The sequence below is a fragment of the Capricornis sumatraensis genome, chromosome 19 (genome assembly GCF_032405125.1).
Source record: "Capricornis sumatraensis isolate serow.1 chromosome 19, serow.2, whole genome shotgun sequence".
Classification (NCBI taxonomy): Eukaryota; Metazoa; Chordata; class Mammalia; order Artiodactyla; family Bovidae; genus Capricornis; species Capricornis sumatraensis.
Genome location: NC_091087.1, coordinates 29,559,181 through 29,573,816, shown reverse-complemented (window position 1 = coordinate 29,573,816; position 14,636 = coordinate 29,559,181). Strand labels below are relative to the sequence as shown.

The following is a 14,636-nucleotide window of genomic DNA, read 5'->3' as shown; positions in this document are numbered from 1 at the left end:
GAATCCCATTAAAAAAGGACTGGTTAGTTGGTTAAAACAACGCACTCATTGTTTATAAAAATACTTGCCATGCATGTTTCCTCAAACCTCCCCTGCTTAACCACACACCCAAATGTATACGTGAGACCTGTCTGGACCCCGAGGGGTTCATCTGTTCCCCACGCTGTTGCCACCAGTGTCTTTCCTAGCTTCAGACCCAGGACTAGCGGAAGAGCTGGGAGTCCAGGCGAGATCATCTTTTTCTTTTTTTTAATTAGTTTACTTTTTAATGGAAGGATAATTGCTTTACAGAATTTTGTTCTTTTCTGTCAAACCTCAACATGAACCATCCATAGGTACACATACATCCCTTCCCTTTCGAACCTCCCTCCCATCTCCCTCCCTATCCCACCCCTCTAGGTTGATACAAGATTATTTCTTAGTGAAGACCTAGGAGAGCTTTATGTAAACCCCAGGGAGCAAATGACACTCAAACTGGGTGTAAGCACTTCAGTGTGTAGCCCCCGGTCTGTATGTGACTGAGAAATACAAGCCAGACACATGGTGTTCGCATGGAGGGCTTAGGTACCTTTTCTGTGTTTCACTTGTTGTCCTGGGCTCAGTAACCTGCATCATCACTACAGATGATCTCGGGTGGTGGTACAAGCTGTTTCCTTTCCTCCTTCAAATCGAAAGGTCTGGACGGCTTTGCTGAGAGGTTTCTTACTCTTGCTAGTGGTGCTTCTGAGCAGCATCTGGCGATGAGCACAGTCCTTTCATCAGGGCAGTTCATGCCATGCAGGGTTCTCGGTGCTGGCGTGGCTCTGCTGTCCTGCCTGGCAGGGCCATCTGTTCGCTGGATTTCAGGGAGTGCAGAGCCCGGCTGCAGGGAGGCTCCCGTCCGGGGTCTCTGCAGTCAGTGGGGTGCTCTCGCTGCTCCACGGCCCCGCTTCTCTTGAACAAACAGTCCTTTAAGATGGCATTAAGCTAGAACAAGGCATTTTTTGTACTTGGCGGATAGCATAGCTGATATATTTTCAAGTAAGTTTCTGGTTATAATGTAAAGCCTGTGTGATTGCCTTTTTCGACACAGTCTATTGTTAGCCAATTTTACACTTACCTCACTCCCTCAGCTGCCAGCCATACAGGAAGAGGTAGAAGATGACACCATCAAATGTGAAACCTCGACCTCCGCCTCGCTGCGGTCCTTTCGGCTGGACCGGCTCACGGGCTCACTGCGCACAGCCAGCGATGAGGACATCAGGGACGCCCGCAAGTAAGGGGCCTGCTCGCCTCGTCGTCAGTTTCAGGAGCCCTGTGGCTCTTGTCTTGAAAGAGTTGCAAGGATGGTTGTAAAGGAATCCCACTGGATTCGGTGCCTGTGTTTAGTGGTGAACTTCAGGTGCCGGGGTAGAAGAGCTCAGTGACCTCAGTGATTTTAGAAAACATCTGTCTCTACGTGTTGACTCCTGTGGGAGGTCTCTTCCTGCTCTAGCTAGAGGTCTGCCAGGCCTGGGGCGCGTTCCTGATGGTTACGGCTCCATGCCTCTCGGCTTTGCTCTTGAGGGTCCCTCCCTTTTCCTCAGGGGTCTCCTCTCAGGAGACTGTCTGTCCCCTCCTGTGACTGACACTGTCCTCATTCAGAGCCCAACCTGCTGAGCTCCCGTCGTGAGCCAGGCAGCACTTGATGGAGGGCACATGTGGTCACCTGCCCAGCAGCCCTGCACAGTGACCGTCGCTCTCCTGCCACGGCCGAGGACGGTCACCCTGCAGGAGGCGGGGGGAACTGCCCAGAACTGGGGAGCTCGCCTTCTCTGGGAGCGTTGTCACCTGCCGAGCAGCGACCCTGAGGGAGGGTCGGGGCGCCCTCTGCACCAGCTCGTCTGGAGTGAAGACCTCCCTCCTTGGGGGAGGGCTCCAGTCAGAGAATCTCAGCTTCCTGGGGCCATTGGTTGTGGCCGGAAGCCTGCATCGCTCGTGTGGAGTGTGGTTGGTGAAGGAGACTCCACTATCTGCTGCGAGGTTGAGGCGTGGGTGTTGCTAGGTGTCCGGTTCTATCAGTAGGTCTTATGGAGGGGTGTGTGTTTGCACAAGGGTGCCAGTTAAAGGTCATTTTCTCTCCCCGAAGCACGACAGGCTCTCAGGACGGTCTCGGGGGCAACCCCAGCAACAGCAACAGCAGCCAGGACTCGCTGCAGAAAGCCCCAAAGGAGAAGGTCATCAAGTCCTCCATCGGTCATTGGTTTGGCAAGAAGGAAAAGGGCCGGCCTGGACACACCAGCAAGGAGGCGTTAGGACCAGGTGGGTGCTTCACCGTTCAGAGGGAGGAGGGTCTGCGTGTATGTCCCTTCTGTGTCTCCCCCACTGTCCCCACGAGGCTCCTGTCACTCACGCTGGGTGTCCTCCTGGGAGGAGCGGAGGAGGCGTCTGTCTTCTCTAGGGTCCGAGATGATCAGATCAGTTGATGAGTGGATGGGTGGATGGGTGGATGAACAGATGGTTGGCTGGCTGGGTGGGTGAACGGAGCATGGAATGAGTAAAGCAGATGCTTACTCCGATGAGAAACGTATTCTACGAAACGGGTTGAGTAGGAGCCGGGCGATGACTGTTTCCTCCAGAACAGTGACAAGTGTTTGGAAATGGCCTAAGTGCTCATCAGAGAGGAGTGAGGTACAATCTGTGGGCACCCCACAAGGAACAGCATCCCCTCCTTCCTGCCACTTTCCCCATCCCCAGGAGCTCATGAGGGGTTCTGCCCATGCCCCCCGCCCAGCCCACAGCCACGCAGGTCCTCCTGGGGTCTCCTCATCACACAGTGTTATCATCAGGCCCCCGTCTCGCTCGGCTTCATCTCCTTAAGGACAGGGTATGTTCCTGCCTCTTCAGCCAGATATTTGTTGAGTGTCTTCCTTTTGCTGGGTGTGGGATTTACAGGGTGAGTAAAACAGATGTGGTCTGGAGCACAGTGAAGGGAGAAGAGAGAAAAAGGAGCAGATTGTTCAGTGCTATCCCTCTTGTTAGTGAATACAACACTGAGCTGGATGGTGCATTGATTGTATACCAGACGCTGTGTGTGCCCCTTACCAAGCAGGTGCTGCCACCTCCCGATTTACAGGGGAGGAGACAGTGATGGTCACGCGGTGAGGCAGTGGTGAGGGCAGGTTCACATCCACGCAGTGGGACCATGCACTTTGCCGAGCCCCAGCCACCTCTCTGGTGGATGCAGCAGGAATGAGATGGTTCTATGGCATCACTGATTCGATGGACATGAGTTTGAGCAAACTCCAGGAGAGTGAATTACAGCAAAGCCTGGAGTGCTGCAGTCCACGGAGTGGCAAAGAGTTGGACACAACTGAGTGACTGAACTAAAACCTGAGTTTGTGCTAAACTGCTTCAGTCATGTCTGACTCTTTGTGACCCCAGGGACTGTAGCCCAGTAGCTCCTCTGTCCGTGGGATTCTCCAGGCAAGAATACTGGAGTGGGTTGCCATGCCCTTCTCCAGGGCATCTTCTCAACCCAGGGATCGACCCCACATCTCTCGTTATCTCTTGCAGTGGAAGGCAGGATGTTTACCGCTAGCGGCACCTGGAAAGCCCCAGGGAACGCTGACAACTAGGAAATGCAGAAAATCAGGGGGCTGCTCCTAAGTTAAACTGGAAGAGCAGCAAGCACAGGATGAGAAGAGGAAAACACACGAAGAGCAGCAACAGTGCCGACAGAAACAAGCCGGGATGTGTTCACCCACAAAGAAAATATCTGTGCCATTCGGAGGAGGAGCCCGCCAGCCCTTGGAGGGACAGTCGGAATGGGAATGAAAACCGAGGCCATGGTCAACAGTGCCCACCCACACGGCCCGAGTGGCGTGGTGTCACTCACCGGCTTCCTGTGTCCCCAGAGCTGCTGGGGTGACATCTGAGTTCTGAGGCCAGGCAATGTCCCCAGTGAGCTAAGGCATCCCTGCTCTCCTTCCAGTGCTGCTGTGGGGCTCTCTGTTGGCGGCCACACTCATCGCCTGCTCTGCCACCTGCTGGGGCCCGGCTGTCCCCCTGGGATCCTTTCAGCTCTTGAGCTTGGATGTTCCCAGCCCTCTGCCACGCCGGACTGGGACGCAACTCAGGACTTGGGCTTGAGATATCAAGGAGACCGTGAATCTGGAAGGACACAGCCCTGGGGCCCTGGAGTGAGCATGTGAGAAGAGCAGGAGAGCAAAGCCCCCTCGGGGAGGAAGCAGAGCTGGGGAACGTGCCCACACCCACCGCTGCCTCTGGCACAAGTGCCTCTTCTTTGCCTCTCCTTGGCCTGAAACAGACCCCAGCTGCTGCTGCTCCGCAGGTGATTCCTAAAGATGCACATCCTGCAAGAGCTATTGTCCTGCTGCTCTGGGGCTGCCTAAGTGTGCTCAGGAGCGTCAGACAAGTGGGGCTGCCACGCCTGATGCTGGGGGAGGGCCTGATGCTGGGGGAGGGCCTGATGCTGGGGCAGGAACATCTGATGCTGGACCAGGGTCTGATGCTGGGGGAGGGCCTGATGCTGGGGGAGGGCCTGATGCTGGGGGAGGGCCTGTTGCTGGGGGAGGGCCTGTTGCTGGGGGAGGGCCTGTTGCTGGGGGAGGGCCTGATGCTGGACTAAGGCCTGATGCTGGGGGTTAAACGTCTGATGCTGGTGGGAAGGTCTGATGGTGGTGGGCAGCCTCCTCCCAGATGTACACAGAGTTGTGATTATAAATCTCTATGAGAAATCTTTTTTTCATACTTTCCTGACCACCTTGCTATGTTCTTTTTTTCTGAAGCATAATTGCTGTGCAATATCGGTTTGATTTCTGCCGTACAGCAACATGAATTGGCCATAGGTGTACGTGTGTCCCCTCCCTCTTGAATCTCCCTCGCACCTCCCCCTGCTACATTCTTGTTTCTATGGATATATGAATAACAAAGACTGGTGACCAAAATAACATGAAAAGCTCCCACACACAAGTGTGCACACGTACACTCCCTAGTGCATCATTCGGGTCCACGTCAGGGTTGCCCTCGGCCACCCCACCCTGGGATCCACGGTGAGCCTCGACACCTGCACTTTGTTCCCACCCTCGGCCCGCTGCCCACGCCTCAGCAGCAGAGGGGCCCTGTCCCCGCAGGTGCTGAAGTGATGGAGTCCCTTGTCTCCGGATCCAAGGACATGAATACCAGGTTGGTTGTCCTCTGGGGACACCTATACTTCCGCCTTCTAGCCTTTCCATTGTATCCACCTGTTTCTCTTCACAGAATGTCTGTGTGATGACACGGGCTCCCATTACCAGCTCTGGTCTGTTCTCATTGAGAATACAGCTTACCCTCAGCACTCTTTATTGGCAGTGGGAAATTTTGCTTCAGTACTTTATTGAAAGAAAGCAATAAATAATACTGTGATAACAAATAGTTCAAAAGTAGACTGTACATACTTTGTCACATATTCAGGAAGTTCACAAAAGATAGAAAATTAGAATGTTAACAATGAATTGTACAAGGAAAGGCAGAACACACATGTAAAGAGACATGCCGTCTGTGTCTGCTGAGATATCAGCTGCATAAAGGCACCATGAACTGAATGCATCTCTTGCTGGCTGCTTTAATGTGCTGCTGAAAAAGTAAAAGTTACATTTGCTACTTACACTATCCAAAATGGCTATGTCATCAAAATCTAAGAATGTATGCCTAGGTCCATTCTTTAACCATGTTTACAAACAGATGTAAAAAGATGATTTACATCAGAAAAATAAGGCCTTTGTCAGAGCTGCACTATGCTGTCTGTCTGTCGGGGATGTGGTGCCCTCACTGTCCAGCTCGATGGCTCCGCAGCGGGTGCAGGGCATCGCGACTGGTCCTCGAAGAGTCTCACCGGAGAGGAGGGATCTGGGTCCACAGAGACTGGGTTACAGGAGAGATTTTCATAGTCGTCTTCTAGTTATCCTTTCAGCCCAAATTCCATTAGAAGCTCACATTTAACACCCAGTACTTTTAAATGGCTTCACGCTGCAGACAAAAAGCATTTCTTCCCAGAAACAAAGTACAGTTTAGGTCAGTCGTTAAAATACAACAATTGGTTGAAATTAAGTTCGCTCATTTCAGAGTGATTGTTGGAGAGCTTGGTTATATTCTGGAAGGATAATGCACACTGTGTCATGATGATTTTACAATCGCAGTAAAACCCCTTCTCTCATGGCTTAACATTTAAAAATTAAACAAGAATGATGACAATAAATGCATCATTTGCAAAAGCCCTATATTTGTTCATAGGATTTATACAGACAAGTATTAGGGTATAATCATTTGAAAGACTAAAATCAGGTATCAGAACATGAACTGATCTGAAAGGATATTCATAGCCTGGATAGACAAGAAAAAGGAAGTATATCAATGAAGTCATAAGTTTACACAAATATAAGAAACATTAAATTTTAAAATATTTTCTCTATGGTATTCATGAATTTTTCACTAATTAAAAACTCTGTAATAAAATAACTTCTGGTCCATATAACAAGTATTGACAGATTAAAGATTGCATCAAGTTCAAAATGTAGCCTTTGTCGTATTCTGGACGCTGTATAATCAGCTACAGAAGTAGTGCGGGTAAACTGGAAACAAACACATAGACGAGTCAGTCCTGGGACGGCAGCTGGTGCCCGAGCCCCTCCTCTCCAGACACCCCGCCCCACCCCATTCTGGGCTTCAGCTGCTTTGAGAATTCAGAGAAATGTGAAGGACCAAGCAGATCAAGGAGAGAACTCTGTGGCTGACTTTATTCTGACATATAGCTAAAAGCTGCTGGTAAAAACCTTAAAGCCCAATCCAGCTTTCTAGCTGAGACGTGAACAGGACAGAGCAGACAGCCTCCTGCTCTCAGAGTGGCTCGAGCAGGGCTGGGCTCCCGGGCTGGACCCACCAGAGGACCGCCCAGAGCAGCACCTGCAAGGAAGGGTGGCTCCTCAGCGGTGGCTGACCCCCAGATGCCAGGGCGCTTCTGTGTTAAACACTGGCCTCTGGATGAAGAGGCCCAGGGCAGGGCAGCCCTGTGAACCCTGATGCTCTGGGCCCTGTTCCCTCCGAGAACGTGCACGCAGGGCATGGCCAGCAGCACTGCTGCTGTGGGAGGGACACCCGTGTGCACGGACGCCAGGGAGACTCAGGCCATGTTCTGACCACTCAGGTGGCCGGCGAGCGCCAAGGTCACGTTCTCTGCTGCTGAGGGCTCCTCTCCCGGCGCGACCTCTGGAGACCTGCTGACCCTCCACTCCTAGGGAGTGGCCTCCGTGCCCCCGCGGGACCAGGCCGGCGTGTACTCACCGCAAAGCTCAGCAGGAGTAAGTCAGGAGTAAGCTCAGCCTCTGTGTTCCCTCCACGCTGCTTGGTCCCAAGAGCACAGGAGGAAGCGTGCAAACACAAACTGGTTAGTCATGCAATATCACACGGGGCACGAGGACACACACACACCTGCAGCGCCCACGCCTACTGAGGGTGGGGAAACTTCTAGAGGGTGGATGAGCTGGAGAGAGCAAGCCTGGGGGCTCCCACGTGGGGGTCCCTGCCACCCGGAGGGGGTGCGGGACGGTCACACTGGAGCATCAACGGCACATTCAATGACAGAAACGCCGACATGGGGACAGCTACTCCACAGCTACTCAGCTATTCACAGAGCTCCAGATCACATATTCAACACAGTCTATTGTCACCCAGTTTTACACTTACCTCATTCCCTCAGCTGCCAGCTTTACGGGAAGAGGTACGAGATGACAAGACCACCATCAAAAGTGAAACCTCGAGCCCCACCTCTCTGCGGTCCCTTCGGCTGGACCGGCTGCAGATGGGGCGCTGCGCACGGCCAGCCACGAGGACATGAGGGACACCCACAAGTGAGGAGCCTGCGCGCCTTGTCGCCAGTTTCAGGAGCCCTGTGCCTCTTGTCTTGAAAGTGATGGAAGGATAATTTTAAAGGAATCCCAGTGGATTCGGTGCCTGTGTTTAGGGATGTGTGTGTGTGTGTGTGTGTGTGTTTTCTGGTAGGCAGGTTTCTCTAGATCTGGCGTTAAGGTAGACGTCTTACTCTGTGTGTGTGTGTTCGTGTGTGGGCGTGCACAAGTGGGTTTTTCTTTGCTCTGTTGCTACACCATGGCAAATTCTAGGATGCTCTGGTGGCTTCCCAGAGAACAATTCAAAGTACAAGGATTTTCTGACCACAGTGGGTAATCTCAGCTCTGTCAGTCAACCAGAGACAACATTGACTACAGGGAAAATGCCTTATCTATAAAACGTGAAAAAATATTTTAGTATTCCAGAAAAAATATCGCTTGAATATAGTTTAACATTTATGGCATTATAGATGTGAGAATCAGTTTGTTTCTCAAAACTATTTTCTTTCTATTAAGCCCCAATTTGTCTCAAAGGTATTCTTTTAATTGCTAAATTCACGCAGCCAATGCATCCACTTTCAGAGAATTTTTGAGGGTTGGTGAATCTCAGATTTTCACGTTCTGTGGAAACTCCCAGGGAGAGCAGTGCGGGCTCACCAGGTGCTGGACGTGCTCCATGAGGAGTGGAGGCCAAGGCCGCCGTGTCCCTGTTGGTCACCGCAGTGTCCTGGGCGTGCGGGGACTACCCTCGGGCATCGTGTACCTCCTGCTCTAAATGCTGTCTTTCCTCTTCCCCTTGGTGGACACTGTCATGCACCAGCTCGCAGGGGAAGCCGAGTCAGCAGGTCTGCTGAGCTGTGTGCATCCTGAAGCCTCCCCGTGGGGCTCGTCCCCAGCTCCAGGCTCTGAGCTGAGCAGCACTGCAGGAGTAGGGCACGGTGTTGGTGAAGGGAAGCCCAGCGACCCCTCGTAGGAGGTGCTGGGCTGTGCGGACGGTCAGTCTCAGAAAACAAGGCCACACCTGTTGTCTGGGTGGTGCCACGTGTGTAGCATTTGATGGGAAGAAACTCACACAGCCATCTTGTTAGGAAAGACAGCTTGACCGTGGTGCTCATATCCTGCTTTAAAGTGCCCGTTGTCAGCCACAGATGGTGTGGCTTTCTCTTGGGCATATCTGTTCCCCATAGAGTTCACTGTATTTCCGAATGTCTTTCTCCTGTGACTCTAATTTTAAGGCGAGGAAGCATGCCACGTCAGTTTACTGCTAAGCAAGTGTTTCAATGAATTGCACTTGGGGACTCCAATTTCATCCTCGAGGGGGCAGAGGCGGTCCTAGCTAAGCAGCCCCGCAGGGCGGGCTGAGCAGGGTCATTGCAGCAGAACAGGCAGCCCCCCAGGCTCGTCTCTGAAGCTGTCTCTGTAAAGAGAGGTTTCAGCTGAGAGTGAGCCGTTGACAGCAGAGTGATGCGATATCTTGTAGCCGAGGAAGGAAATAAACCCCAGCAGAAGCCAGGCGAGTCTTCCATTTGCTTCTGGATGGTGGTTGTGGTTGGGACGCAAACTCCAGGCATGTGGTACATGCTCGTTCCCCTGGGATACGGGAATTTTAAAAGTTTGCCTTTTTTCAAAACTCTCTTTGAGCTATTAAGGGGCTTCCCTGGTAGCTCAGATGGTAAAGCATATGCCTGCAATGTGGGAAATCTGGGTTTGATCCCTGGGAGATCCAAGAGCCCCTGGAGAAGGAAATGGTAACCCACTCTAGTACTCTTGCCTGGAAAATTCCACGGAGGGAGGAGCCTGCTAGGCTACAGTCCATGGGGTTGCCAAAAGTTGGACATGACTGAGCGAAAACACTTCCACTTTCACTTTTTGAGCTATTAAGATACATGTTGTGTTTTCTGGTATAATTATTCCCAGAAAATAGAGTATTTACTCTTCTAGGAAACCTAAGGTTGAAGTAAAGGAACAGTTACTTGACATTTGATGTGAAGCATTTCGAGCTTTAACCATACATAGACTTCACAGTCTGAAGTAAAGTCTGATGCTATTTGAGTGTATTGAAAAGCCACTGTGTATCTTCAGGGAATTCCCTAGCAGTCGAGTAGCTAGAACTCTGCACTTCCACTGCAGGAGGCCTGGGGTTTGATTCCTGGTTGGAGAACTAGGGTCCTGCAAGCCACACAGTGGCCTAGTCAAAAAAGAATAACCAGTATCTTAATTTAGCACAGAGCTAGTTAGCTGAACAGCAGTGCAGGAGAAAAACAGCCCCCATCCAGCCCTCTCCTTGCTTGCTGTGTTATAGCGTTCTGTGTTGAAAGTCTGTGTTGCTCTTTGTGCGTCTGTGGTGAAATGGTGTGCATTCCTGAAGCTCTCTCAGGGACAGATGCCTCTGCTCAGATCTCGGTGTGGTTTCCTCTTCTACGTATCTGTCCTCACTGTTTAGAAAGGGAAGAGTGGATGTTTTTCCTTGACTACCCTCCTCCCTTGGATGTGCAGACTTCTGAATCCTTTAAGGCTGGCAATAATTCTTTCATCGGGAAGGAGGTGATTCTGTAAGGAATTGCGGGGACTCAGTCAGCATTTCATGACTCAGGGGTTCTTTGTCATATGTCTGAACTCTCATTAAGTAGATGGTTTAGAAGATTAAAGGAAAATGGTGAGATACATACTCTTTCACTTTTCAAATTTATAAAGAAAATAAATACTTAGGTTAACTTGTTTTATACCCGTGTGTAGTAGTGATTCTTGAATTTTGAATGTTTCGTTACTTGCAGGCATGAGTTGCTGGAGGAACCCGGGAGACAAGGCGTGCCTTGGCACAGTGGGACGGGCCAACTGTTGTGGTCTGGCTGGAGGTGTGTAGGCGCCCCACCCCCACCCGCACCCGCACCCCCGTCCTGGCCTGGGTGTGTCAGTCCCTCCACAGCCACGCATAACCTCCTGCCTCCTGCCTCCTGTCTCCTGTCCCCAGCGCTGGGTCGGGATCCCGGCCTGGTAGGTGGCTGCTTGCCAGCCAACGTGAGGAGCGGTGCCATCATGTCCACCCTGTCGCCCTGTTGGACACAGAGATCCAGGGTGAGATCGGCATCAGCAACCCGCTGCACCAGCTGAAGCTGCGGCTGGCGATCCAGGAGAGCATGTCCCTGACCGGCCGCTCCGCCCCGTCCAGAACGGTATGCCTCCCTCCTTCCCTAGGGAGAGTTCGCGCCCGGTTTGTGTCGCTTCCAGGGATCTCTATACACACAGCCACTGTTCCAGCTTAAAGTTCTAGCATTCAAAACCATGACAGCTTTTCATTTGCAGCAGTAGTGTTGTTAAAAGATAGATGATTGAATACTTCAGACTGATTATTTTTGTAACAGAAGGGCTGCAGTGGCATTGTGAATAGAGAAATGGGAGTTTTTGAAAACATAAAAAAGGGACTTTTGAAAATGTGAAAATTGTAAAAAAAAAAAAAAAGGAAGTTTTTGAAAATGTATTAAAAGAAATGTAAATATAAATGTCAAGAAAGTGAAAGAGAAAAGGCTTAGCCCCCAGGCTGCATTGTTTTTCCCTCATTTGCCTTGTCCGGCCTGTCCTCTTGGGCAGTTCCCTTTTCGGGAGCTGTAGACCCTGAGCTCTCAGGGTTTTAAGAGTCCGAACATCCGCCAGGTCCCACCAAGTCGTATAGTGCTCATCCAAGTTTCCTCCACGTGGGAAGGCCTTGAAAGTCCTGTAAGAGGGTCCTCCAAGTTGGAAAAATTAAAACGAATCTGGTGGAAATGTGGTTTTTGCCAGGAGATCAGGGCCGGCCAGCTCCTCATTTCTCGAGTGCAGACTCAGGACACAGCTCAGTCCCCACACTCGGTGTGTCCACTCTGGAGAGGAACCCTGGTGAGGAGACGTGACCTCCCAGATGTACCTGCCCTGAGGAGCAGGTGGAGCCTGACTCAGGCTCATGGTTATTTTACACAAAAAGCGTGAAGGCTTTCTCGTCCGTTTGTCTTCCTTGTTTCTAAGGGTGAGCGTGAGGGTGGATAACTCACCCCGCACTGATGCACTTGTTCTCAGCGTATCTGCTCTGCTCTCTGTGCCCCAGAGGGTTCACTAGAGCCAACTTTTTAGAAATGAAGGTGCTGAGGGTTCCCCGGAGGTTTTATTAAAGTATCTCAGTAAAGGGAGCGTCTTATGAATTGAGTTTAACGGGTGGTGAACTCAAGCAGCATCCCCCCTCCGACCATGAGGATGGGCTTGGGGGCGGGACATCGGCAGAACCCCTGATGAACTCCTGGGGATGGGGAAGGTGGCAGGAAGGAGGGGAGGTCTCTTCCTTGTGGGGTGTCCACAGATTGTACCTCACCCCTCACTGATGAGCACTTAGGCTGTTTCCAAACACTTGCCACTGTTCTGGAGAAAACAATCATTGCCCAGCTCCTACTCAGTTTCGTAGAATATGTTTCTAGGATTGGAGTGTAAACATCTGCTTTATTCATTCCATCCTCTCTTCATCCACCCACCCATCCAGCCAGCCAGCCATCTGTTCATCCATCCGTCCACTCACTAATAAATCCATCCATCCATCCATCCACCCATCCATCCATCCACCTGTCCACCCAGTCAGCCAGTCATCTGTCCATCCATCTATCTACTCACTAATCCATTTATCCACCCATCCATCCATCCTCCATCTATCAATCCATCCATCTATCCAACCGCCCATCTGTCCACGCATCTATCCAAGCACCCATCCATCCATCCACCCATCCACCCATCCACCCATCCACTCATTAATCCATCCATCCATCCACCCATCTATACAAACTTCCTTCCTCCCTCCCCCAACCCCTTCCTTCCATCCTTGGCTCCTCAGTAGATCTTTACATTTTTGTGCAGATTGGTATTTTATTCCTCTTAAGTTTAATCACAGGGTATTTCTATTCCCCCACCACCTTGCTCTTTTGGATTGCATCCTTTCTCCACTGCAATTTCCAGCAGTTACATGATTCTTTTGCCAACAGTAACTCTGGAGAGTTGTTAGCATCTGACTCCCTGACAGAGCTCTTCTATTATCACCAGGTTTCAGCTGATACTTTTTGGTTTTCCAGGTAGGCCATCATATCATCTTTAATCAGTGGCTATTTTATTTCCCTCTTTCAGTAACCACAATTATTATTGACTTTTCTTGCCTGATAGCACATTCTAGAACTTGCAGAGCATTGATAATTCACAGAGGTGATCACAGCATCCTTGACTTGTCCCTGACTTTGATGAGACCACTTGTGACACATCACTATTCAGTGTGACTTTGGCCCTTGGCTTGAAATAGATGTTTTTAAAGAGTTTTTAGCAGGAAGATGTTCAGTTCTATCCAATGAAGTGGGCGACAGAGGATGAGATGGTCAGGTGGCATCACAGACTCAATGGACGTGAGTTTGAGCAAACTCCAGGAGACAGTGGAGGACAGGGAGGCCTGGGGTGCTGTAGTTCATGGTGGAGTAGATTGTAGGAGGCCATGATTCTCCTGCCCTGGCCTGTAACTGCCCCGTTTGCCACACTACATTGCGACATTTCCCGTTAAGAGGCACAGCGTATTTCTGCAGCTTCTGGGCTGGCCTTGTGACTTGGCTTGGCCGACAGAAAGAGGCAAAGTGACAAGCTTCACAGGGCCTTGAGAGCTTTACTCTCTGGCCACTCCCCTGTGAACAAGCCCAGGCCAGCCTGCTGGAGGACAAGACTCCCATCATCACCCCTGCCAACAGCCAGCTTGTCCATCGTGAACCATGGCTACCCTTGAGCGGCCAAGCTCAGCTGACCCACCAGCTGACTGTAGATGCAGGACTGTCCCCACTGGAGATCGACCACACATCTGGCCCCAGTCAGTTCCCCGACCCACAGCCTGATGAGAGATAATGGGTGGCTGTTTGCAGCCACTAAGTTCTGGGTGGTTCACTGTGCAACAGTAGATAATCATACAATGGCTGTTCTCTTCTGGCCTGCTGAACATGAACTGATGTTTACTGTTGTGTCCTGGAAATCATAGAATGAGCCTGTATGTGCGATTGGGCCCAATTTTTTGACATGCTGCCGAGTTGCCAAAAACTCAGCAAATGTGACCAGGCACTCTTTATCAGAATTGGCTGAGACTTTATAAAATCGAAGGCTCATTTTGTCTTATTGCTTCAAAAAATGCTGCTACTGGGATTTCCCTGATGCTCTGGTGGCTAAGACCCCATGCGCCCAATGCAGAGGGCCTGGGTTTGACCCCTGCTCAGGGAATTAGATCCCACGGGCCACGACTAAAGATCCCATGTGCTGTGACTGAAAGATCCAGCACGATGCAGCTAAGACCCAGCAGGGCCCAGTAAACAAGTGTTTAAACACTGGTGCTGGAGTCAACTCGTGGGAGAGGATGGGGTGTGGTCCCTGGGTTGCCCAGGATGCTGGGTTCCGGGTGTGCGATGCTTAGAGGAGAATGAGTGTGATCTCCAGAGTGAGGATACGGTGGCCGACACCCAGAGGTCTTAGGCCCCGTAGACACAGCCAGCTGAGGCCACTTTCTGACTGGGGGGGTGGGAGGGGGGCTAGCGACAGTTGATACCATCCCGTAGTTGGTCACAAAGTCTAAGCTGAAAGAAGCTCCCAGAATACTGCTGTCCCTGGGGTTTTGCTGTGGTGGTTTTAAATGGTGTCCTCAAGTTTGGGGGTATTCCTCTGCTCAGAAAGGAACCCAATCTCCCTCCCCTTAAGTATGGACCGAGCCTAGTGACTCACTTCTAATGAATAGCATAAGGTAGA

General features: G+C 51.1%; 1 protein-coding gene across 1 annotated transcript in view; it reads left to right on the top strand.

Annotated features, from left to right (window-relative positions):
- The window catches only part of LOC138094941 (liprin-alpha-1-like), a 34,761-nt gene extending 21,010 nt beyond the window's left edge, over window positions 1–13,751 (top strand). Inside the window, exons 14-17 of the mRNA XM_068990950.1 lie at window positions 1,113–1,255; window positions 2,108–2,280; window positions 10,929–11,035; window positions 13,554–13,751. Of these exons, the coding sequence (XP_068847051.1) occupies window positions 1,113–1,255; window positions 2,108–2,280; window positions 10,929–11,035; window positions 13,554–13,751 (621 nt within the window). The remainder of the gene's footprint in view (window positions 1–1,112; window positions 1,256–2,107; window positions 2,281–10,928; window positions 11,036–13,553) is intronic.
- Window positions 13,752–14,636: the final 885 nt, after the last annotated feature.